The 22,846-nt window shown below is 49.4% G+C and overlaps 1 protein-coding gene across 4 annotated transcripts in view; it reads left to right on the top strand.

Annotated features, from left to right (window-relative positions):
- Nucleotides 1–22,846, top strand: part of CRMP1 (collapsin response mediator protein 1) — a 140,954-nt gene that overhangs the window by 30,412 nt on the left and 87,696 nt on the right. For all 4 annotated transcript variants that reach the window (XM_033949507.1, XM_033949496.1, XM_033949525.1 and 1 more), the window contains exon 2: nt 14,299–14,387. In XM_033949507.1, coding sequence (XP_033805398.1) covers nt 14,299–14,387 — 89 coding nt within the window. The remainder of the gene's footprint in view (nt 1–14,298; nt 14,388–22,846) is intronic.

The raw sequence follows: 22,846 nt of genomic DNA, 5'->3' as shown, positions 1-22,846 counted from the left end.
AGGGTCTTTTTACTAAGCTGCACTGAAAAGTGGCCTTAGAGCACTAAGGCCATTTTTTGTGCAGCTGGAAAATGGCCGATTTTCCATTTTCTGAATTAATGGCCATATGCTAATGTTGCCATTAGTAAAGGGGCGTTAACAAAAATTACCCCCTCCTTCACTAATGCATAGCACGGGTTTTAGTGTTGGCAGCGGCAGTAACTGCTCTGACGCTCATAGAATTTCTATGAGCATCGGAGCAGTTACCACCACTGCTAGCAGTGATTTTAATGTTTTCACTGAGGGGGGGGGGCATGTCAGGGCAGAGTGATTCTTGAGCATGCGCAGACCATCTTCCTAGACTGTAGATGGTCTGCACATACACTGGCAGTCCTTTGTGTCCGTTTTTTTTCTTTTTTAAAATATTATTTTAACTTTGCAAGTAAAATATTATTTTAACTTTGCAAGTAAAACTGCGGGCTCGCACTGCGGGAAAGGACAGGCGAGTCGGGGCTGAGCAGGGCTGGAGAGTCGGGGCAAAGAGCAAAAGAGCAAGGTGGCCAGAGCAGGAGAACTGGGGCAGAGAGCAGGGTTTTAGCACAAGCGACTGGTCCTCACTAGTCGCTAGTTTTTGGATCGGCCAGCCAGTTGGTAAGTTTAGTGAATCGCGTCCTTCCTGCTTTGCCAATTCCCCTCATTTGCATGCACAGATCGGGATTGTATCGGAGGAGAGGTTAGTGAATCAGGTTCAGTGGGAAATTGGGTCACAAAGGGCTCGTAAACCAATTGGTACACTATCAGTTTGCTTAGTGAATCTAGCGCTCGGTTATTTTACTATGCTGCAGTAAAGAGTGGCCTTAGCATTCCCTTATGTGGGCAGTGGCTTAATGAGGGAGATTGGCACCTAGGGTAGTGGTGCCTGGCATCTAAGCATCTTGCGCCACCCACACGAGTGCCCCCCTACCCACCACATACATCTTTAAATGTTTGCCGTCGCGAGCAGCATCTTCTACCTGCTCTTTGCACCGGCCTCAGCTCCCTTTCAATGTCACATCCTGGTCCCATGATCAGGACGTGATGTCAGAAGAGAGCCGAGGCTGGCACGAACAGCAAGTGGACGATGCTACTCCTGCCAGTGAGCATTTAAAGAGATATGCAGGTTGAGCACAGAGAGGACGTGAGGCACCAGCGGCAGCACTGCCTGCAAAGACAGCGCCTGGGACAGTCTGTTCCCTCCGTCCCCTTACTGTGGCACTGCAGCTGGAACATGGCTGATTTTCCATTTTTCCAGATAAGGGAGACTAGCAGGAGACTAATACACGATTGTGCATATCAACAGGTTATCCCAGGACAAGCAGGCAGGTATTCTCACTAGTGGGGTGATGTCATCCGACAGAGCCCCGATACGGACATCTTGCAAGCATGTCTTGCTTGAAGAAACTCAGAAGTTTCGAGATGTCCGCACCGCGCATGCGCCAGTGCCTTCCCGCCCGATGCTCCGGGCGTGTCTCCTCAGTTCTTTTTCTTCTGCGGAGCTGAGAAGTCTATCTTCAATTTGCGCCCATTGAATCTCTTTTTTTGCCTTCTTTTTTGCCGCGGGTTGAGTTCTTTTGGCTCTCCTGTGCATTTATTTCTTTCTTTGATTTCTTTTAAAAATAAAAAAATAAAAAATTTTTCCTTCCGATACCGGGTCGGCCGCGTGGCTGGGGCCCCGCACCTTCGACCTTGCGGCGGAGCTTTTCCGGCCTATGTCCCGGCCGATCACCGGTTTTAAAAAGTGTAGCAAGTGCCAGCACGCGATTTCGCTCACGGACCCTCATCGACGCTGCTTACAGTGTCTGGGACCGGATCACTTCCCGAAATCGTGCCGGCCTTGCTCCACTCTGACGGCGAGAGCGTTTAAGCGTCGCTGTCTGCTGTGGGAGTCCATGTTCAAGATGGAAGCTTCATCGGATCCTGCAGCTTCGACATCGACATCGACAGGTGCTTCGACTCCTTCTGCGAAGCCCTCTGCCTCCCCGGCTGCTTCGGGCTTCCTGAAACTGGCGTCGTTCACACCGGTTTCGGCCCCGGCTTCGGTGCCGGTGCCTTCATCCGTCTCCTCGGAGCAGGTATCGACCCCGACAGTTCCTCCGGTGGTGCTCAAGGTGCCGAAGACTGGCAAGCAGAAGCACGTAGCACCCAAGGAGCGCGGAGACCGTGCGGAAGGGCCCCCTTTTGGTGCAGATCCCTCCATATCGGCTTCGTTGCGGTCCATCCTGGAGGCTCAGTTCGTGGAGCTCATGCAGACCATGGGGCCTCGGCTGATTGCCACCATCCAGGGTGACCTTCCAGCTTCGGCTTCGAGGGGCGGACCGTCCCCTCCTCCTCCTCCTCGCCGCACTACCTCGTTACTCGGCGAGGAGGAGCGGCGAGCGGTGTCCGGGTCCTCGAGGAGGTCCTCTGTTAGCGCTGTACCTCCTTTGGAACCGATTTCCTCGAGGAGGGCCTCCCTTAGTGATATGCCTCCCTTGGAGCCCATCCCCTCGAGGAAAGCCTCGTTTAGTGACCTGCCTCCCTTGGAACTGATTACTCCGCCCCATGACTCAGTGTGGCGTCCACCTTCGGGGCCACCCAGTCCTGGGCATAGCAGGAAGCAGGACGAGTTCTTCCGAACCCCCTATCAAACCTGGGCGTCGTCGGGGGAGCCTCCGACTCTGCCGCCTCTGCGATCGACGGCATCGAGTCCAATCTGCTCCTTGGAGGCGTCTGTGCCAGTTTCTCACAGACGTGCTCGATCCCCTTCCAGGTATCGGGAGGGGCATCGATCCAGACATTCTTCGAAGCATTCCTCTCGACACTCGACCGTCTCGCCTCAGAAGAAATTGCCTCGGTTGGGGTATGCTGCTTCGACTGGGTTTCCTCCTCCGGGCCCGGAGTTCGAGGACCCCGAGGTTTTCTACTCGTCCTGTTGCTCGCAGGCCTCTCTGGAGCCTGAAGCCTCTTCTTCTTCTAGTCCGTCTCGCAGACCGGCGACGGCAGACCAACTGTCCTTTTCATCGTTCCTCAGGCAGATGGCGGATGACATGGACATTACTCTCGATGCTGGGTCTCGATATTCCAAAGAGTACCTCGATACCATGCACTTGCCTCGTCCTCCGGCAGAGTCCTTGCGGCTTCCCCTGCACAAGCTCCTCGACCAGACTTTCATGCGATGCTTCGAGTCTCCTTACTCTATCCCTGCGGTCCCTGGCAAATTGGATGCGCGGTACCGCACGGTGCATCATAAAGGCTTCGAGGGTCCTCAGCTTTCTCACCAGTCCCTCCTGGTTGAATCCTCGCTCAAGCGGTCTCATCCTGGCCAGGTCTATGCTTTAGTGCCTTCGGGCCGCGAGGGCAGAACCATGGATAAGTTTGGTCGACGCATCTATCAGAATTCGATGATGGCATCTCGAGTCCTGAATTACAATTTCCACTTTGCAGCCTACTTGGAATTTTTTCTACCTGTGCTTCGGAAGTTCACACCATACATCGAATCCCAGGCTAGGTTTGAGTTTGAGGAAGTGGTTGCTTCGCTGTCCCAACTTCGGCTTCAGTTAATGCAATCTGCCTATGAGCGTTCGAGCTCTCCGCCCGAGCGGCGGCCTGCTCGGTGGCGATGCGCCGGTTGGCCTGGTTGCGGACCATTGATATGGACCCGAATCTTCAGGACCGCCTGGCAAACGTCCCGTGTTCTGGGGCGGATCTTTTTGACGAATCCATCGAGACTGTCACAAAGAAGTTGTCTGACCACGAAAAGTCCTTCCAATCTATCCTTCGGCCGAAGCCTAAGCCTCAGCAGTCTCGACCTTCTCATCCGCCGTTGATTTATCAGAGGCGTTATCAGCCGAGGCAAACTCCTCCTGCGAGGCAACCGGCGAAACGTCAGCCTCCCAAAAGGGTCAGCCTAAGTCTCAATCGCCTGCTGTCCCTAAGACCACTCAGCCTTTTTGACTGTCTCATCGAGGGCATAACCAACCTCGTTCTGCCTCCCCCTGTTTTTCCCATCGGAGGGCGCCTCCATCATTTTTATCATCGCTGGGAGGCCATAACAACCGACCTCTGGGTCCTTACTATCATCAAGGAAGGATACTCTCTTCATTTCCATCGGGTCCCTCCGGACCACCCTCCAAGAGAGTATCCTTCCAACTTGACTCAGACCGCCCTTCTTCTCCAGGAAGCTCCAGGAGCCGGTCCCGACGGACCAACTGAACCAGGGGTTTTACTCCCGGTACTTCCTTGTTCCGAAGAAGACGGGCGACCTGCGACCTATTTTGGACCTCAGGGCCCTCAACAAATTCCTAGTCAAGGAGAGGTTTCGCATGCTGACACTTGCTTCTCTCTACCCTCTCCTCGAGCAGAACGACTGGTTATGCTCTCTGGATCTCAAGGAGGCCTACACTCACATTCCCATTCATCCGGCCTCCCGCAAGTTCCTCAGATTTCGGGTGGGACATCTACATCTGCAGTATCGAGTGCTTCCATTCGGCCTGTCCTCGTCTCCCAGAGTCTTCACGAAGTGTCTGGTGGTGGTGGCCGCTGCACTCCGGAACAGGGGTCTTCAGATATTTCCATACCTCGACGACTGGCTCATCAAGGCCCTGTCAGCTCCAGGGGTTATTTCGGCGACCTTGACCACGATCTGCTTCCTGCAGAGCCTGGGCTTCGAGATCAATTTTCCCAAATCTCATCTGCAGCCTACCCAGTCCCTTCCCTTCATCGGGGCAGTACTGGACACCATCCAGCTTCGAGCATTCCTTCCTCCTCAGCGCATGGATGCTCTTCTTCGTCTCTGCCAGTCTGTATCTTCTCGCCAGTCCATCTCAGCGAGACACATGATGGTCCTCCTGGGCCACATTGCCTCTACAGTTCATGTGACGCCCTTTGCCAGGCTCCATCTCAGAATTCCTCAGTGGACCCTAGCTTCTCAATGGACTCAAGTGTCAGACCTGTTGACTCGACACATCATAGTCACTCCTGCTCTTCGGCAGTCTCTACTTTGGTGGATGACCTCTTCGAATCTATCCAGAGGTTTGCTGTTTCACACTCCTCCTCATCAGAAGGTTCTCACTACCGATTCCTCGACTTATGCCTGGGGGGCTCATCTGGATGGGCTTCGCACTCAGGGATTCTGGACCTGTGCGGACCGACTCCATCAAATCAATCTTCTGGAGCTCAGAGCCATCTTCAATGCTCTTCAAGCTTTTCAACATCTACTTCACGACATGGTGGTCCTCATTCGCACCGACAATCAGGTCGCCATGTATTATGTCAACAAGCAAGGGGGCACGGGCTCGGCCTCCCTCTGCCAGGAAGCTCTCAGAGTCTGGGATTGGGCGGTTCGCCACAACACCTTCCTCAAAGCTGTCTACATTCAGGGGAGGAACATTGTCTTGGCGGACAAACTGAGTCGTCTTCTCCAGCCTCACGAATGGACACTCCATTCCAAGCCCCTTCATCAGATCTTTGCTCAGTGGGGAACGCCTCAGATAGACCTCTTTGCGGCTCTCCACAATTTCAAACTGCCTCAGTTTTTCTCCAGGATCTACGCTCCTCATCGCCTCGAGGCAGATGCTTTTCTGCTGGATTGGGGGAATCGCTTTCTGTATGCGTTTCCACCATTCCCTCTCATTCAAAAGACTCTGGTCAAGCTGAAGTCCGACCATGCCACCATGATTCTGATAGCTCCTCGGTGGCCCAGGCAACCTTGGTTCTCCCTTCTACTTCAACTCAGCAGCAGGGAACCATGCCTACTTCCAGTGTTTCCTTCACTGCTTACTCAGCATCAGGGGTCTCTGCTTCATCCCAACCTGCAGTCTCTCCACCTGACAGCTTGGTTCCTCTCAACGTAACTCCGCACCAGTTTTCCCAGGCGGTGAGGGATGTCTTGGAGGCTTCCAGGAAGCCTGCTACTCGTCAATGCTACTCCCAAAAATGGACTAGATTTTCTTCATGGTGTATTTCCAATTCTAAGGAGCCTCAGCGAGCCTCCCTATCCTCTGTTTTGGACTATCTTTTACATCTGTCTCAGTCTGGTCTCAAGTCGACATCTATACGAGTCCACCTGAGTGCTATTGCGGCTTTCCATCAGCCTCTACAAGGGAAACCTCTCTCTTCTCATCCTGTGGTTTCCAGATTTATGAAAGGACTTTTTCATGTCAATCCTCCTATCAAACCGCCTCCAGTGGTTTGAGATCTACATGTTGTCCTTTCTCAGCTTATGAAACCTCCTTTTGAGCCTCTGAGCAAGGCTCCACTAAAGTTTCTCACTTGGAAAGTGGTTTTTCTGGTGGCCCTCACACCTGCTCGCAGGGTCAGTGAGCTTCAGGCCTTGGTGGCGGACCCACCTTTCACAGTATTCCATCATGACAAGGTGGTCCTCCGTACTCACCCGAAATTCCTGCCTAAAGTTGTCTCTGAATTTCACCTCAACCAATCCATTGTGCTTCCAGTGTTCTTTCCAAAGCCTCATTCTCATCCTGGAGAATCAGCTCTTCGCACTCTGGACTGTAAACGTGCTTTGGCTTTCTACTTGGATCGCACCAAACCACACAGAACTGCTCCTCAACTTTTCGTCTCCTTTGATCCAAACAAGTTGGGACGACCTGTATCGAAGCGCACCATCTCCAACTGGATGGCGGCTTGTATCTCTTTCTGCTATGCCCAGGCTGTATTACCCCTTCCCTGTAAGGTCACAGCCCATAAGGTCAGAGCGATGGCAGCCTCTGTAGCCTTCCTCAGATCGACACCGATTGAGGAGATTTGTAGGGCTGCCACTTGGTCCTCGGTTCATACGTTCACCTCTCATTATTGTCTGGATACTTTCTCCAGATGGGATGGGCAGTTTGGCCAAACTGTGTTTCAAAATTTGTTCTCCTAAGTTGCCAACTCTCCCTCCATCCCATTGAGGTTAGCTTGGAGGTCACCCACTAGTGAGAATACCTGCCTGCTTGTCCTGGGATAAAGCAATGTTACTTACCGTAACAGTTGTTATCCAGGGACAGCAGGCAGCTATTCTCACGTCCCACCCACCTCCCTTGGGTTGGCTTCTCTGCTAGCTACCTGAACTGAGGAGACACGCCCGGAGCATCGGGCGCATGCGCGGTGCGGGCATCTCGAAACTTCTGAGTTTCTTCAAGCAAGACATGCTTACAAGATGTCCGTATCGGGGCTCTGTCGGATGACATCACCCCACTAGTGAGAATAGCTGCCTGCTGTCCCTGGATAACAACTGTTACGGTAAGTAACATTGCTATATACGAACTCCTGATGAATGTATAGGCTGCTGAAACGCGGTCCGTGTAGGATCCTTAGGGTCCATTCATCTGGATTTTGCCGATTCATTTTTGTAGATAGTGCTTTTAATAAAATGATTTTATGTTGGACTCCTGCTCTCATTCTGGTTGCTTGTGGCTGTTCCACTCCTTGCACTTTTGATTTGACTTTTGTGATTTTGTTCACCCCTTTGTTTTTCTGGCCATTAGCATGCAGCCATTAAGAAAAATGAGCATGTGAGTCCTTACCACCACCCTGTAAGTAGGCAGTTAAGACTTCATGTGCTAATCCCATGTTAATCAATTAGCATGTGGTAATGTGGCCGTACTGATTTTAGCACATGGTTTGTGCACACATGTTGGGGTTTTACCACTGGATGCCTCAGCGTGTCCCATGTTAAGCTCTTTTAAGCTGAAGTAAGCTTTCTACAGCTTAGTAAACGAACCTCTTATTGTCTTAATGCCCAAAAGTCAATAAAACTATTTTCAAATACTCAAAAGCATAGTCAGATGTATCCAGATACAGTAATGCATAAAATGCATATATCATCAAAGTTCCAAACATTTCTTGTGACACACTTATCTTTAAATTCTAGTGGTTAAATCTGGCCATAGTATTTTTGTGGCAAATTTGGGTAATTCCCTTGGAACCTTATAGCATGGCTGATCCGTTCAGGGCTGGTTTTAAGCAGGAGACAGAGGCAGTCACACAGGGCCCCATGCTCCTAGACCATCACAGGCACACATGGTCCAAAATGTCTCTCCCTCCCTCAATGTGAATGTGGTCCAGTATTTCTCTTCCTCCCCCTCATACAGCCCAGCATCTGTCTCTCTTCTCTCCACCTGCCCGTAGTCTGGAATCTTCTCCTTTTCTCCCTGCTGATCCGGTGAGGCTGTTCTTTCAGCATCACTGCAGAATCAAGGCAACCTCATTGTCTTCTGGCTTGGAAGTCTTTCCTCTCCATTTCCTGCTCCTAGGTGGCCAATACAGAGGGAAAGCTGGGGCTAGCAGGCGACCAGGTTGCCTATCTGCAGTGGTGCTGAAAGGACAGCAGCACCGAGGCAACAGGAAGAAAAGGGAGACAGACATCAGGCTGGGGAGATAGAGAGGGTGGGGGGCTGAATGAATGCTGGTGGTGGTGGGGTGTGACTGGATGGATGGTGTAAGAGGGAGAGAAGTCTGGCTAGCTAGCTGGCTGGTGCACAAGGGAGGGAGAAGGCTGACTGGCTGGTGCATGGGGGAGGAATGGCTGGCTGGATGGTGCACGGGGGAGAGGGCTGAATGGATGGATGCTGCATTGGTGGAAGAGGGCTGTCTGGCTGGATGATATACCAGTGAGGGGTAGGGGAGAGATAGATGATGCACCCAGGGAAGGGGGAGAAGAAGAAGAAAAAATAAGTGCCAGATAGCAGGGAATGAGTGGGAAAAGACATACTTAAAAAAAATCTTATAAACAGGGGTTGGGGCAAGGTGATGGAGAAGACAAGACAGGGACAGGAGGCACCACCAAACTGGTCTGCACAGGCCCTGCAATAGCTAAGGCCAGCCCTGCCCCCATCTTAACATCCATATTCCAGACACTTCTATGAGTTTCCAAATAAAATTGTCTGTAGTTGGTTGGTGGAACTGGCAGAATCAGATTAACATCCTAAACTCAAGTTTAGCAGAACTTTTTTAAGTAAATGAGCTCCCCTTTATCAATTTGTTTTCTATGTCCTATTACCTTCTATGGACTTATTTGTTGTAGCTAGTGTATCTTTGCTTCCCCTCAGTTTTGGACAATAATGTTCATTGCAGGCTAACTCTCTTTTGCCTCTGCCACTACTGCCCTCAGGTTTACCCCTGTATCTTAAACTGAATATTTTTCCTGATGTCTTCTTTTCCACAGGGCTGGCCCAATTCTAGGCAGTGGCACACCAGGTGTCCACCTAAGGTGCCACAGTTTTTTAGGAGGTGGCAATCAGTGAGTCTACAAAAGACTCATCACTGCTGGGGTGGGACCTTGAGCATCTCTGCATTCTCAAGGGCTGCTTGCTCATACCCTCTCCAAAATTCCTTTTTTTGTAGGGGCAGGACCCGTGCAGAAAGTGATGAATCTTTTTTATACATGCTGTTGCTGCCCCAGAGGGGTTAAGGAAGGAAAAACATCAAACACGTGGTTGAGAGGGGGAGAGGGAATGGGAAATGCTGAACACCTAAGAGATGGGGAGGAGGAGAGAAGTGATGGACATGGGGGCAGAGGTGAAGAAGAGAGATACTGGATATCTTGGAGAGTAGAGGTAGGGAGCAGGTGGACACATTTGGGGGAAGAGATCTAATCTATTTGTGTGTCGTGCATACCTATGCAGGCTCAAGGAGACATCAAGAGAGGGAGGGGGAAGGCAGGAGGGGGAGGTAGGAGAGGGGAGAGAAAGGAGAGAGGTGAGAGAGGAGATTATGTGTCGAAAAGATGGGTTTTCAGTTTCTTCTGGAATATGGTGTAGCTAGGTTCTGTTCTGGTCGCTTCTGTGAGGCCATTCCAGATTTTGTACTCCTGGAAAGGTAATCATGGAGTGGAAAACACGTTTGTATTGAAGATTTTTTTGTGGATGGAAGATTTAGTAGTATACTGTTGAGGGTTCTGCGAGAACTGGACTATGCCGTTGAGAAGAGCTGGATGAGGGGAGCCGCTGAGTTTTCATGGAGTATGTGGTGCATGATGCATGATATTCTGAATGATATTCGTGATGGGATGGGTAACCAGTGTAGTTGTTTGGTGAGAGCTGTGACCGAGTCATATTTTCTCAGGTTGAAGATTAGTCTAACAGCAGTGTTTTGGATAGCAAAGGAAAGGGGATATACTGGACATGGCAGAAGGAGGGCCTTCCCCCTATGGGGAGGTGCATCCTGAAGATTTACTTAGTGTGTCAGATTCCCGTGAGCTTGCTCTGCTTCTCCTCTGTGCTCAACCTGATCAGAAAGTGTTTCTTCTCTCTGCTTTGCATTGTGTTGACTGTGAGACTTGGCTCATTCTCCTCTGTGCACTGATAATTACAGAATTATAATTAGCCAGGTGCTTAAGCATTATATATAGATAAGTCTGGCAGCAAATATCTCATGATGCACGTGAAAACCTGCTATGTCTGTTGGAGAGAGAGATTATTTGTACTGGAAAAGCATGCCAAAAGCTAGATTTAAATGTATTATCATTTGAAAATTTGCAGATATTTATGGGGATCTGTGGGCAAATGGTAGAAAATCAGCAGGTGGCACCATGTAAAGTAGGGCCTTGCTGGGACTCCCAGATGGAATGTGAGAATCTATACAGTACAAAGTAAAGGGAACAGAAACCCCACGTAAAATCCAACAAAGAGAGAACATGTGGGGAGTGGGATAGAACATGTCAACCTTGGGACAAACAATCTTTTACTTCTATAAATTCAAAAAATAAATACAGAAACACATGAATAAAAAACACATGTATAAAAGTCCCATGAACGTGATGTCCTTATATTGAAAGGATCTAGCTGATGATCCGACTCCAGTGCTGGGAATACAAACTTTAAAACAACCTTTAAAAAGACTGTTAGCTAGTGTATATGATGCTTGTAGAAAAGCCCAAGGATGGAACTCAATAAACAGGGAGACCACTGTGTACCCTACAAGGACATCACGTTCATAGGACTTTTATACATGTGTTTTTATTCATCTGTTTCTGTATTTATTTTGAATTTATAGAAATAAAAGATCGTTTGTCCCAAGGTTGACGTGTTCTAGAATCTATACAGTAGCATTTTATTTATATACTAGTCTTTAAGCCCGTTACATTAACGGGTGCTAGAATAGATGTGTATGTCTGTCTTTCTTTCTTTCTATCTCTCTCTTTCCTTGGCTGTCCACCACCACCCCTTCCCTGCTCCCCCTGTCCAGCAGCAGCCTTTCTCCCTTTGTTTTACCTCCCCCCTGTCCAGCAGCACCTCTTCCCTGCTCTCCCTGTCCAGCAGTAGGCCTTCTCCCTTCCTTTTACCTCTCTCAATGTCCAGCAGCACCCCTTACCTGATCTGCCTGTCCAGTAGTACCCCTTCTCCTTTCCCTGCTCCCCCTGTCCAGCATCCGCTAGTCCGGGCAGCCTTGGGGCTTTCGCTAGGCCAGCCCACCTCACATTATCAAAGTAGGCCGGCTTAGCAAATGCCCTACGGCTGCTGCGTTTGCTGGTCCGGGGGTGAGAAGAGGCGTCCCAGCAGTGGCAGTGCAGGAGTCAAACCGCCACCGCTGCTCAAATCTCTCCACGCGTCGCAAGCCGCCCCACGCACCGCAAATCGAATTCGGCACGGAGGCCCACAGCATGGTGGTAGGGATCATGAAACCCTAAGCGCGCATGCGCGCTTAGGGTTTTATTATACAGGATTTAAAAATTTATATACCGCATACAACTATGCGGTGTCCATATCACATCCATAAAAATTTTGTTTCCCTTATCACATATAACATAGACATGTCTAAACAACATCGTTAATCGTCCCTGTTATAATAGGGATAGAACACAAATTCAATCAAGTCAGAAATACAAGCAAGCTTTAAATCATGCACTGATGACAAATAATTGAGTTTTTTAGCATTTTCTTAAAATTCATCCTCATACAAAACCGCAGGATACCAGGCAAGGCATTCCATAGTTCTACGCCAGCCACAGATATCATTGATGCTCCGATCCTAGCATGCATAGTCGACATTCTGTCCTCCAAACTTAATTTCATCCCATTTACATCTCTAAGCTCTCTTCTCGGCCTTTGCCTTACTGTGCCTTTTACTATAGCACAATAATTACTTAATGTGAGAATTAGTGTATTAGCACTTGCCCATACTTATATTTAACATAGTGACTGATACTTAGCTTGCCCTTATTCCTGTATTAGCTATTTAGCATAGAATGCCTTTCTGCATATGGGAATGAGCGTTGACTGCACCTTGACGTCAGTGCTGGTAATTTACCGTGTTAGCTATTAATGCAGCAATAAAGTGGGCAATTAGTGGGCATCTCAGTAGGGTCCATTAAGGGGAAAATTCATCAAGCAGCATTAGGGTTTAACACACCTTAATATGCATTAAGGGAATTAGCATGTGTTAAATGCTAACAGCCCATAGGTATAAAATGGGCTTTAGGATTTAGTGTGTGTTAATTCACTTAATGCATGTGAAAGGCACGTTAAACCCTAATGCTGCTTGATGAATTCCCTGCTAAGGCCTGGATTCTCTATATGGCACTGATATTGGTGGTTGCCTAAAACGCAGCCAGCAATCGCGTGTCAATCACATGACAGCACTGTATAGAGAATTGCACCTTCGGGAAAGATAGGCACCAGAAATGTAGGCCAGGGTTTTCCAGGCCTACATTTCTGGTGCCTATCTTAGTCGTGAATCACGCCTACATAGGGGCTTTATAGCGCCTAATGCCACTTCTGGCATTAACCACGCCCATAGTGGCATTAGATGCCGGTGTGATTCTGGTGCTTTTTCTTTAGGCGCTTTAAATTTAAAGTTACTTGCTGTTTCAAACGGCATTTCCCTATTAACTTAGGTGCTGGTAGGGTGCCTACTGGCGCCTAAATTAAGGCGCCGTTTGTAGAATTTCCCCCTAAGTGTATTTGAATTATTTGCAATGTAAGTGTATAGTCTGCGCTAACTGTGTAGGAGATGCTGGCATGGCCCCATCAGTTATTATGTGGTAACTACAAATTTTACTGCACTTTAGTAACTTCTCAGCAGCCTAGAGAGATTGAATAAGTGAAAGTCAAACTTTTACTGTGAATGTCCGAAATTCAGCACTATTTAATGGGCCAGTTAAACAGCACTTAGCCAGCTAGGCGCTAATAGCCAGCTAGGCGCTAATAGCCAGCAGCAATAATAGTCAGTGCAATATTAGTGCTCAGCAGTTAGCCTGGACTAGCTAAGTTGAACAACCAGATAGACCCCAAAAAACAGCAGGCCTATCTTTGGCCGCTATAACTTAGGGATCCTTTTATTAAGCTACATTAGGGCTTTAACGCGCGCGCTACAATGCCGCGCGCTAGACGCTAATGGCAGCATTGAGCTGGCATTAGTTCTAGCCGCGTAGCGCAGGATTAGCGCACGCTAATCTGCTGCGTGCGCTAAAAACGCTAGCGCACCTTAGTAAAAGGAGCCCTTAGTTAGTTAGCCAGCCAGTGAATATCAGCCTAGTCAGCTATATTTTTAGCGGCTAAAAACAGACCATAAATTCAATGCCAGTTGCCAGATATGGCCCAGGATTGCTACCATCTGTTGGAGTCAGCTTGGCCCATTGCCCCAGGTATACCAGATAGATGAGCCCGCTGGGACAGACAGGGAAAAATGCTTGAGTACCTGAATAAATTTATGTAAACTGTTCGGAGCTCCCCTGGGAGAAAATTAAATAAATAATTCTCACAGTCTGATAATCAGCCATGGAGTGTTTCAGTGAAGAGACTGACTAAGCTTAAATAGAATAAGAGACCTTCATCAAAATGAGGCAGGGTAGTATGCAACAGAGGAAATAAGAAATGGAGTTCCATTTCGGAGTGGTCTAATAATTAGGGCAGTAGCTAGCAAGCCAGGTGAACCAGGCCTGATTCCCATTGCAGCTCCTTGGGATCCTAGGCAAGCCATTTAAGTCTCCAATGCCCCAGGTACAAAACTTAGATAATTCTAGGTAAGAGGCCATGAGCCCCCTCCCCCTCCCTTTCCAGTGCTTAGGATACCTACCACACATTGTTATCAGGAAATAAAAATAATTGCGTTTGTTTTCAAATTGTAGCTGTGGACATTATCATACCATTATCCTTGTCATATCATTTAATATCCTTGCTTTCAACTCATAAGATCTATCTATTAGCATGGCTTAATGGTGCCCACTGCTAAAGGCAATTATCATTTATATTACACCAGTATCCAAATGAGGTACTACTAAAATTCATCTTGTTTTGAACAATATTATATATTTTACAGGTATGTTTAACTCACAGCTATTTCCTTATACTATTTATTTTCCAGAGTGACCGATTACTCATTAAAGGTGGAAGGATTGTGAATGATGACCATTCTTTCTATGCAGATATGTACCTAGAAGAAGGACTGATAAAGTAGGTTTGAAACCAGAACTAATCCACTATGCTGCATGCAAAATTTTGACTCATTCCCCTTGAATGATATTCAATGCAATCCTTGTAGTGATTCTAGCCAATGAGAGCAGAGTATCATGACAAAGAAAAGAGCAGAGCATAGAGTTTGCCATGCTCATTAAGCTCATGTAGAATCGATTTCCCTCTCTGTTGTGTTCCAGTGACTGTGCCCTGGTGGAGTGTTAGTAAACGCTTTGAAGTGGCACATATACAGTATAAACAAAAACTAAACAAGCTGAATATCCAAAATGATCAAAATTTACCAAAAATATTCATTTATTTTGTACCAGAGAAAGGGACAGAAAATAACAATATGTACAAAATAATGGAGAAAAAGACCACAGTATTTCCAGGGATCAATATCACTCCATTAATTCTCAAAATTCTGCAGTATACTTGGTTCGCTTACACTTTCCAGAGATTATTCAAAAAATAAGTAATAGAACACTTATCTGTGAGAAATGTCCCATTTAGGGCTCCTTTTACTAAGCTGCGATAACGTTTTTAGCACGCGCAGAATTTTAGCGCGTGCTAAACCTGCACTATGTGGCTAGAACTAACGCCAGCTCAATGCTGGTGTTAGCGTCTAGCGCGCGTGGCAATTCTGTGCGCGCTAAAACCGCTATCGCAGCATAGTAAAAGGAGCCCATAATTAAGCTCTGTAATTTATTGCTGGAAGTATAGCTGGATTTAATGACATGTTTGGAAAAGCCCTTTTTCTGTTATTAAAAGCAGAGCATTGCGTACTGAGGGGAAAATGAAACTGGTAGCACTGACAGCTGCCAATGTATAAGAATAGTGGCAACTCAACTTCAGATGTTTTCCAGTCATACTGGAACAAGTTTACTGGGCAAACTAAGATTATGTGCAGATCACTAGAGCTTTAAGAAGATGCTGAAAACCAAGTTGTTTGTAGACGCATACTTTTGATTTGTCTTTCCTAATGTTGTCTGAGCATTTTAGTAACATCTTATCAAATGTTATTGAATAATTTATAGGTTCTATTTTAATATGTTTTGATATTACTTTGAAGAAAGCACAGTTACTTACCGTAACAGGTGTTATCCAGGGACAGCAGGCAGATATTCTTTACGCATGGGTGACGTCACCGACGGAGCCCTCGGTACGGACCTTTTTAACTAGAAAGTTCTAGTTGGCCGCACCGCGCGTGCGCGAGTGCCTTCCCGCCCGACGGAGGAGTGCGTGGTCCCCAGTTAGGATAAGCCAGCTAAGAAGCCAACCCGGGGAGGTGGGTGGGACGTAAGAATATCTGCCTGCTGTCCCTGGATAACACCTGTTACGGTAAGTAACTGTGCTTTATCCCAGGACAAGCAGGCAGCATATTCTTTACGCATGGGTGACCTCCAAGCTAACAAAGAGGGAGGAGGGATGGTTGGCCATCAGGAAAATAAATTCTGAAGTACAGATTGGCCGAAGTGCCCATCCCGTCTGGAGAAAGCATCCAGACAGTAGTGAGTAGTGAATGTGTGAACTGAGGACCAGGTGGCCGCCTTGCAGATTTCCTCAATGGGTGTGGAACGGAGGAAAGCCACAGAAGCGGCCATAGCTTTCACCCTGTGGGCAGTGACAGCACCGTCCAGTGACAGACCGGCCCGAGCATAACAGAACGCGATGCAAGCTGCAAGCCAGTTGGATAGCGTCCGTTTAGAGACCGGTCGACCCAGACGATTAGGATCGAAGGTCAGGAAGAGCTGAGGGGACAAGCGGTGAGCCCTTGTACGATCAAGATAGTAAGCCAGGGCACGCTTGCAATCAAGACTGTGCAATGCCTGTTCCCCGGGATGTGAATGAGGTTTCGGGAAAAAAACAGGCAACACAATAGACTGGTTGAGGTGAAAAGCCGAAACAACCTTGGGAAGGAACTTAGGATGGGTACGCAGAACCACCTTGTCATGGTGAAAAACAGTGAACGGTGGATCGGCGACCAGTGCATGCAGCTCACTAACCCTCCTGGCAGAGGTGATGGCAATGAGGAAAAGCACCTTCCATGTCAGAAGTTTGAGCGAAGTTGTGGCAAGAGGCTCAAAAGGCGGTTTCATGAGGGTTGATAAAACCACATTCAGGTCCCAGACGACCGGAGGAGGCTTCAGAGGTGGTTTGACATTGAAGAGGCCCCTCATAAATCGGGAAACCAGAGGGTGAGCCGTGAGAGGTTTTCCTAGGATAGGCTCATGAAACGCCGTGATGGCACTGAGATGGACTCTGATTGAGGTAGACTTGAGGCCTGCGTTGGACAGGGAGAGCAAGTAGTCCAGCACAGTTTCCACCGCTAAAGAGGTGGGGTTGTGATGATGACGGAGGCACCAAGAGGAGAACCTGGTCCACTTCTGATGGTAACATTGGAGGGTGGCCGGTTTCCTGGAGGCGTCCAAAATGAGACGGACAGGCTGAGACAGATTTCCTGGAGAGGTCAGCCCGAGAGTAACCAAGCTGTCAGGTGGAGCGAAGACAGATAGGGATGCAGCAGAGACTGACGTTGTTGCGTAAGTAGAGTAGGAAACACAGGAAGAGGAATGGGCTCCCTGACGCTGAGCTGAAGCAGGAGAGGAAACCAGTGTTGGCGAGGCCACCGAGGAGCGATGAGGATCATGGTGGCCCTGTCCCTGCGGAGTTTGGATAAAGTCCGCAACATCAGAGGTAGTGGAGGAAAGGCATAGAGGAACCGATCCGTCCAGTCGAGCAGGAATGCATCCGGGGCCAGACGGTGAGGAGAGAAGAGTCTGGAGCAGAACTGGGGCAGCTGATGGTTGTGAGGAGCTGCAAATAGGTCCACCTGTGGAGTGCCCCAGCGAGCAAAGATGGAGAGGAGCGTGGGAGGATCCAAAGTCCATTCGTGAGGTTGAAGGATGCGGCTGAGATTGTCGGCCAGGGAGTTCTGTTCGCCTTGGATATAGACAGCCTTGAGGAAGAGACTGCGGGCCGTGGCCCAGGTCCAAATGCGGAGAGCCTCCTGACAAAGGAGGCGAGACCCGGTGCCGCCCTGCTTGTTTATGTAGTACATGGCGACTTGATTGTCTGTGCATAGGAGAAGAACCTGAGGGCAGAGAAGGTGCTGGAAGGCCTTGAGAGCGTAGAACATGGCTCTCAGTTCTAGGAAATTGATGTGATGTAGACGCTCCTGCGGGGTCCAAAGACCTTGGGTGCGTAGATCTGCCAGGTGAGCTCCCCATGCATAAGGGGAGGCATCCGTGGTGATGATCATGGAATGAGGGGGCAGATGAAAAAGAAGGCCCCTGGAAAGATTTGAGGAGTTCAACCACCATTGTAGAGATCGCTGAAGAGACGATGTCACAGAGATGGGATGAGAAAGAAGATTCGAGGTCTGTGACCACTGGTTGGCCAGAGTCCATTGAGGTGTCCTGAGGTGGAGTCGTGCCAGGGGAAGCACATGCACCGTCGAGGCCATGTGGCCCAGGAGGACCATCATCTGTCTGGCAGAAATGGAGTGATGAAGGAGCACCTGACGACAAAGGTGGAGCAGAGTCCGTTGACGGTCGGAGGGGAGGAACGCCCTCATTAGTGTGGTGTCGAGAACTGCTCCAATGAACTGAAGGCGCTGTGTGGGAAGCAGATGCGACTTGGGGTAGTTGATCTCGAACCCCAGAAGATGGAGGAGAGAGATGGTATGATGAGTGGCTTGTAGCACAAGTGGAGACATAGGTGCTTTCACTAACCAATCGTCCAAGTAGGGGAACACCTGGAGGTTGTGAGACCTGAGAAAGGCCGCCACCACAATGAGGCATTTGGTGAACACCCTGGGTGATGAAGCGAGGCCAAAAGGTAGCACTTTGTACTGATAATGGCGGTGGTGTACCTGGAATCGCAGGTAGCGATGTGAAGTTGGATTGATTGGGATGTGAGTGTAGGCCTCTTTGAGGTCCAGGGAACATAGCCAGTCGTGTTGAGAGAGAAGAGGGTAAAGCGTGGCAAGGGAGAGCATTCTGAATTTCTCCCTGACTAGACACTTGTTGAAGTCCCTGAGATCGAGAATGGGACGGAGGTCTCCTGTCTTCTTTGGAACTAGGAAGTAACGGGAGTAGAATCCCCGGCCTCTTTGTTCCGGAGGCACTTCTTCGATGGCATTGAGAAGAAGGAGGGATTGGACCTCCCTCAGGAGGAGGGGGGTTTGAGTTGAATGAGAAGCAGACTCTACGGGAGGATTGTCTGGTGGAAGAGTCTGAAAGTTGAGAGAGTAGCCGTGGCGGATGATGTTGAGGACCCACTGGTCCGATGTGATGACCTCCCAACGGCTGAGGAAGCTGTGGAGCCTGCCTCCGATTGGCTGAGGAAGAGGCAATGAGGGTGGAAGACTGGCTAAGCCCTGGAGAGAGGAGTCAAAAGGGCTGAGAAGGTTTGGCAGGAGGAAGAGGCTTGGCCGGTTGATTAGACTGGGCACGAGCCTGGGTGTGCTGGTGTTGACGGGCCCGCCTAGGTTGCTGTGAAGGTGGGTTGAGCGGCCTAGCGGAGAACCTGCGCTGATATGAGGCCTGTGGTCTGTAAGGACGAGCAGGTGGAGCCTTTTTCTTAGGTTTTATGAGAGTGTCCCATCTAGTCTCATGGGCTGAGAGTTTCTGCGTGGTGGTATCCAGGGACTCTCCGAATAATTCATCTCCAAGACATGGGGCGTTGGCTAGTCGGTCTTGATGGTTGACGTCCAAATCAGAGACCCTGAGCCAGGCCAGACGGCGCATAGCCACAGCGATGGCAGATGCACGGGAGGTGAGCTCAAAAGAATCATAGATAGAGCGCACCATAAATTTTCTCAGTTGGAGCAGGCTGGAGATATGCTGCTGGAATAATGGAACCTTGTGTTCCGGCAAGTACTTCTGCATGGCGGAGAGTTGCATGACCAGATGTTTCAGGTAGAATGAGAAATGGAAAGAGTAGTTGTTAGCTTTGTTGGCAAGCATGGCATTCTGGTAAAGTCGCTTGCCAAACTTGTCCATTGTTTTGCCTTCTCTGCCAGGAGGGGTAGAGGCATAAACACTCGCGCCCTGAGACTTTTTTAAGGTGGACTCCACCAGGAGAGATTCATGAGGCAGCTGGGGTTTATCAAATCCCGGGATTGGTATAACCCTGTAGAGGCTATCCAGTTTACGGGGGGCCCCAGGGACAGTCAGTGGGTTCTCCCAATTTTTATAAAAAGTTTCCCGTAGGATGTCATGCACGGGCAACTTTAGGAACTCTTTGGGAGGTTGATCGAAATCCAATGCCTCTAGGAAAGCTTGTGACTTTTTAGAGTCAGATTCCAGAGGCAAAGATAAGGCCCCTGACAACTCCCTGAGGAATTTAGAAAAGGAAGATTGTTCAGGTTTAGATGTGGTATCGGGGGCCGAAGGCTCTTCGTCCGACGACGATGCATCCTCCTCGGTACCGGGAGGGGATTCTTCCCATAGGTCCGGGTCTCTGACATCGGTGTGCGCGTGTCGAGAGACCGGAGTGGAAGGCTCGGTATGGTGAGTTTTAGACAGAGACTTGCCTGAGCGTACCGAGACGGTACCGGGGGATGAAGACCTGTGTCTGTCTCGGTCCCGGGAAGAACGGTGCCGGTCAGGGTCGCGGGAAGACCGGTGCCCTGTTCGGTCCCGAGGAGGATCGGTCGTCGTCAAGGCGATAGTCTCGGCATGGGTATGGAGATGCGACGCCGAGAGAATGGGCATGGAGGAGTCCATAGGTACCGATGGAGTGGATACCGGTTGGACAGTGCGGGGCTCGGGCCGGTCTGGTACCGAAAGCAGCGGTGCCAAGATAGAGGGCAAGAGCTGCTTAAGTTGCTGTTGGAGTTGTTCCTGCAACTTATCCTGGAGGATGGCCGCAATGCGGTCATCCAGGGGTGGCACCGGAACCACTTTTTTCTGCTTTGGTTCCATGGGTGCCGCTCTACGCCCCGGCGATGAGGAGGCCGATGACGAGGCACTCACCGATATCGGGGCGGAGCGTTTTTTGGGTCGGCGTGGAGCCGAAAGGACTGGTGTCGTCACCGAGGTGGGAGGGCGCTCAAGGGTGGAAGGCTTCTTAGCCGGCTTACCTGGCGCCGGTGGCACCGATGTCGTTTCAGGCGGTGTCGAAGTGGTCGGTGCCGATTTCGACGGTGCCGCAGGTGAAGAAGTCGAGTCCATAGTTGGGCCGGTGCCGAAAAGTAGATTTTGTTGGATTTGACGATTCTTCAGAGTGCGTTTCTTAAGAGTGGCACAGCGGGCGCAGGAGTCCGCCCGATGCTCCGGTCCCAAACACTGTAAACACCAATTGTGTGGGTCAGTGAGGGAGATCGGGCGTGCACACCGCTGGCACTTCTTAAAACCGGGCTGCGGGGGCATGAATGGGAACACGGCCTCCGCAAAATCAAACCCCGAGGCCTGGATAGTGACAACAGGCCCCGCCGGGGCAGGAACGAAAAATAAAGCAAAAGAAAATATATATTTTTTTTTTTTGTAAATTGAAAGAAAAAAGCACCCGAAGGTGAATAAAACGAAAAAATAACGCGAGCGGGAAGGCAAAAGGAGGATTTCAACGACGTTGAAAAACACACGTCTTCTTTGCTCCGCGGAAACGAAGAAACTGGGGACCACGCACTCCGTCGGGCGGGAAGGCACTCGCGCACGCGCGGTGCGGCTAACTAGAACTTTCTAGTTAAAAAGGTCCGTACCGAGGGCTCCGTCGGTGACGTCACCCATGCGTAAAGAATATGCTGCCTGCTTGTCCTGGGATAATGATTTATAGTGTTCTTTGTTCATTTTTGCTTTATATATATTTATATGGAAACCGCTGAGACTCCTGGAATCCTCACACTCCATTCAAGGAGCCGAGTCTTTGGGAGTGGTTCGAGATACCTCGATTCAGACCACAGAGTCTATGGGACTTCGATCTACAGCTTCCAGCCCTATACCCTCACATAAGGCATTGCCCGTTTCGAGGCATAGGGCGAAGTCTCCTCGGCCTCGCACAAGACTTGCTTCCAGGCAGCACTCTCATCGCCGGTCAAGGCCCTCATCGAGATGCAGGTCCTCCTCTAGAGAGAAGCCTTCTTCGTCCAGGCCTTCTACCTCTTCGAGGCATCCAACTCCTCGATCCAGGACACAAATAACAGAACCTGAGGGCTCCGCTTCTCCCACTGCCTCGTCCCAGTCTGCTTATTCGCTGGGATATCAATACTCCAGAGAGGCCTCGCCTTCGTTTTCCACTCGAGGTGCCTCGAGGTCATCGAGTCCCTCTCGAGGCCATCCTCTTGCGGATCAATTGTCCTTTTTCTCCTTCCTCCGTCAAATGGCTGAGGACTTGGATCTTAAATTGGACTGGTTCTAAGTACTCTAAGGAGTATTTAGAGGAAATGAGTTTGCCTCAGCCTCCTGCGGAGTCTCTCAAACTTCCTCTTAACAGGCTTCTTTCTCAAACTTTCAAACAAAACCTGGAGATTCCTTATGCTGTCCCTGCTGTTCCAGGCAAATTGGAATCGAGGTATAGAACTGTACATTGCAAGGGCTTTGAGAACTCACAACTATCTCATCAGTCCCTTTTTGTGGAATCTTCCTTAAAGAGGAGTCATCCTTCCAGGGTCTATGCTACCGTCCCTCCTGGCAGAGAGGGCAGGACCATGGACAAGTTTGGCCGTCGTCTTTAACAAAATTCAATGATGGCCTCCAGGGTTTTAAATGATAATTTTATCTTTACTACTTATTTCAAGTATTTTATTGATATACTCCCTGGTTTTTCTAAAGACCTTGGTCAACACAGGCTTTTACAGTTCCAGCAAGTCATTGCTACTTTAGCACAACTCAGGTTACACCTTCTTCAGTCATCTTATGATGCCTTTGAACTTTCCTCGAGGGTCACTGCTTTCTCAGTAGCAATGCGCCACCTTGCCTGGCTTCGCACCATTGATATGGATCCCACCATTCAGGATCGTCTGGCCAACATTCCTTGTGAGGGCAATAACCTCTTTGATGAATCGATAGAGGCCACCACCAAGAAGTTGTCTGAACATGAGAAATCTTTTGCTTCCATCGTCAGACCAAAGCCTAAGCCAGCTCCTTCCAAGCCTTCTCGACCTCTTCCATCCTATCTGAGGCGTTATCCTCCGAGGGCAGCTCCTTACACTCGAGCACCTCCCAAGAAACCGCAACAACAGCAGAAACAACAGAAACCTCAGCCTTCTGCTGTACCAAAGTCTTCCTTGAAACCCTGTACTGTGCTATTTCCTATCACGGCTTCCGGAAGGGTGTTCCACACAGAGGGTGGTGGACACATGGAACACCCTTCCGGAAGCCGTGATAGGAAATAGCACAGTACAGGGTTTCAAGGAAGACCTGGATAGGTTCCTGGAGGACAAAGGGATTGAGGGGTACAGATAAGAGCAGTGGAAGGTTTAGAGATAAGTGTAGAGGTAGGTATAAAATTAGTCA

The sequence above is a fragment of the Geotrypetes seraphini genome, chromosome 1 (assembly GCF_902459505.1).
Source record: "Geotrypetes seraphini chromosome 1, aGeoSer1.1, whole genome shotgun sequence".
Classification (NCBI taxonomy): Eukaryota; Metazoa; Chordata; class Amphibia; order Gymnophiona; family Dermophiidae; genus Geotrypetes; species Geotrypetes seraphini.
The sequence above is the reverse complement of the archived record's forward strand: the minus strand, read 5'-3'. Positions and strand labels throughout refer to the sequence as shown.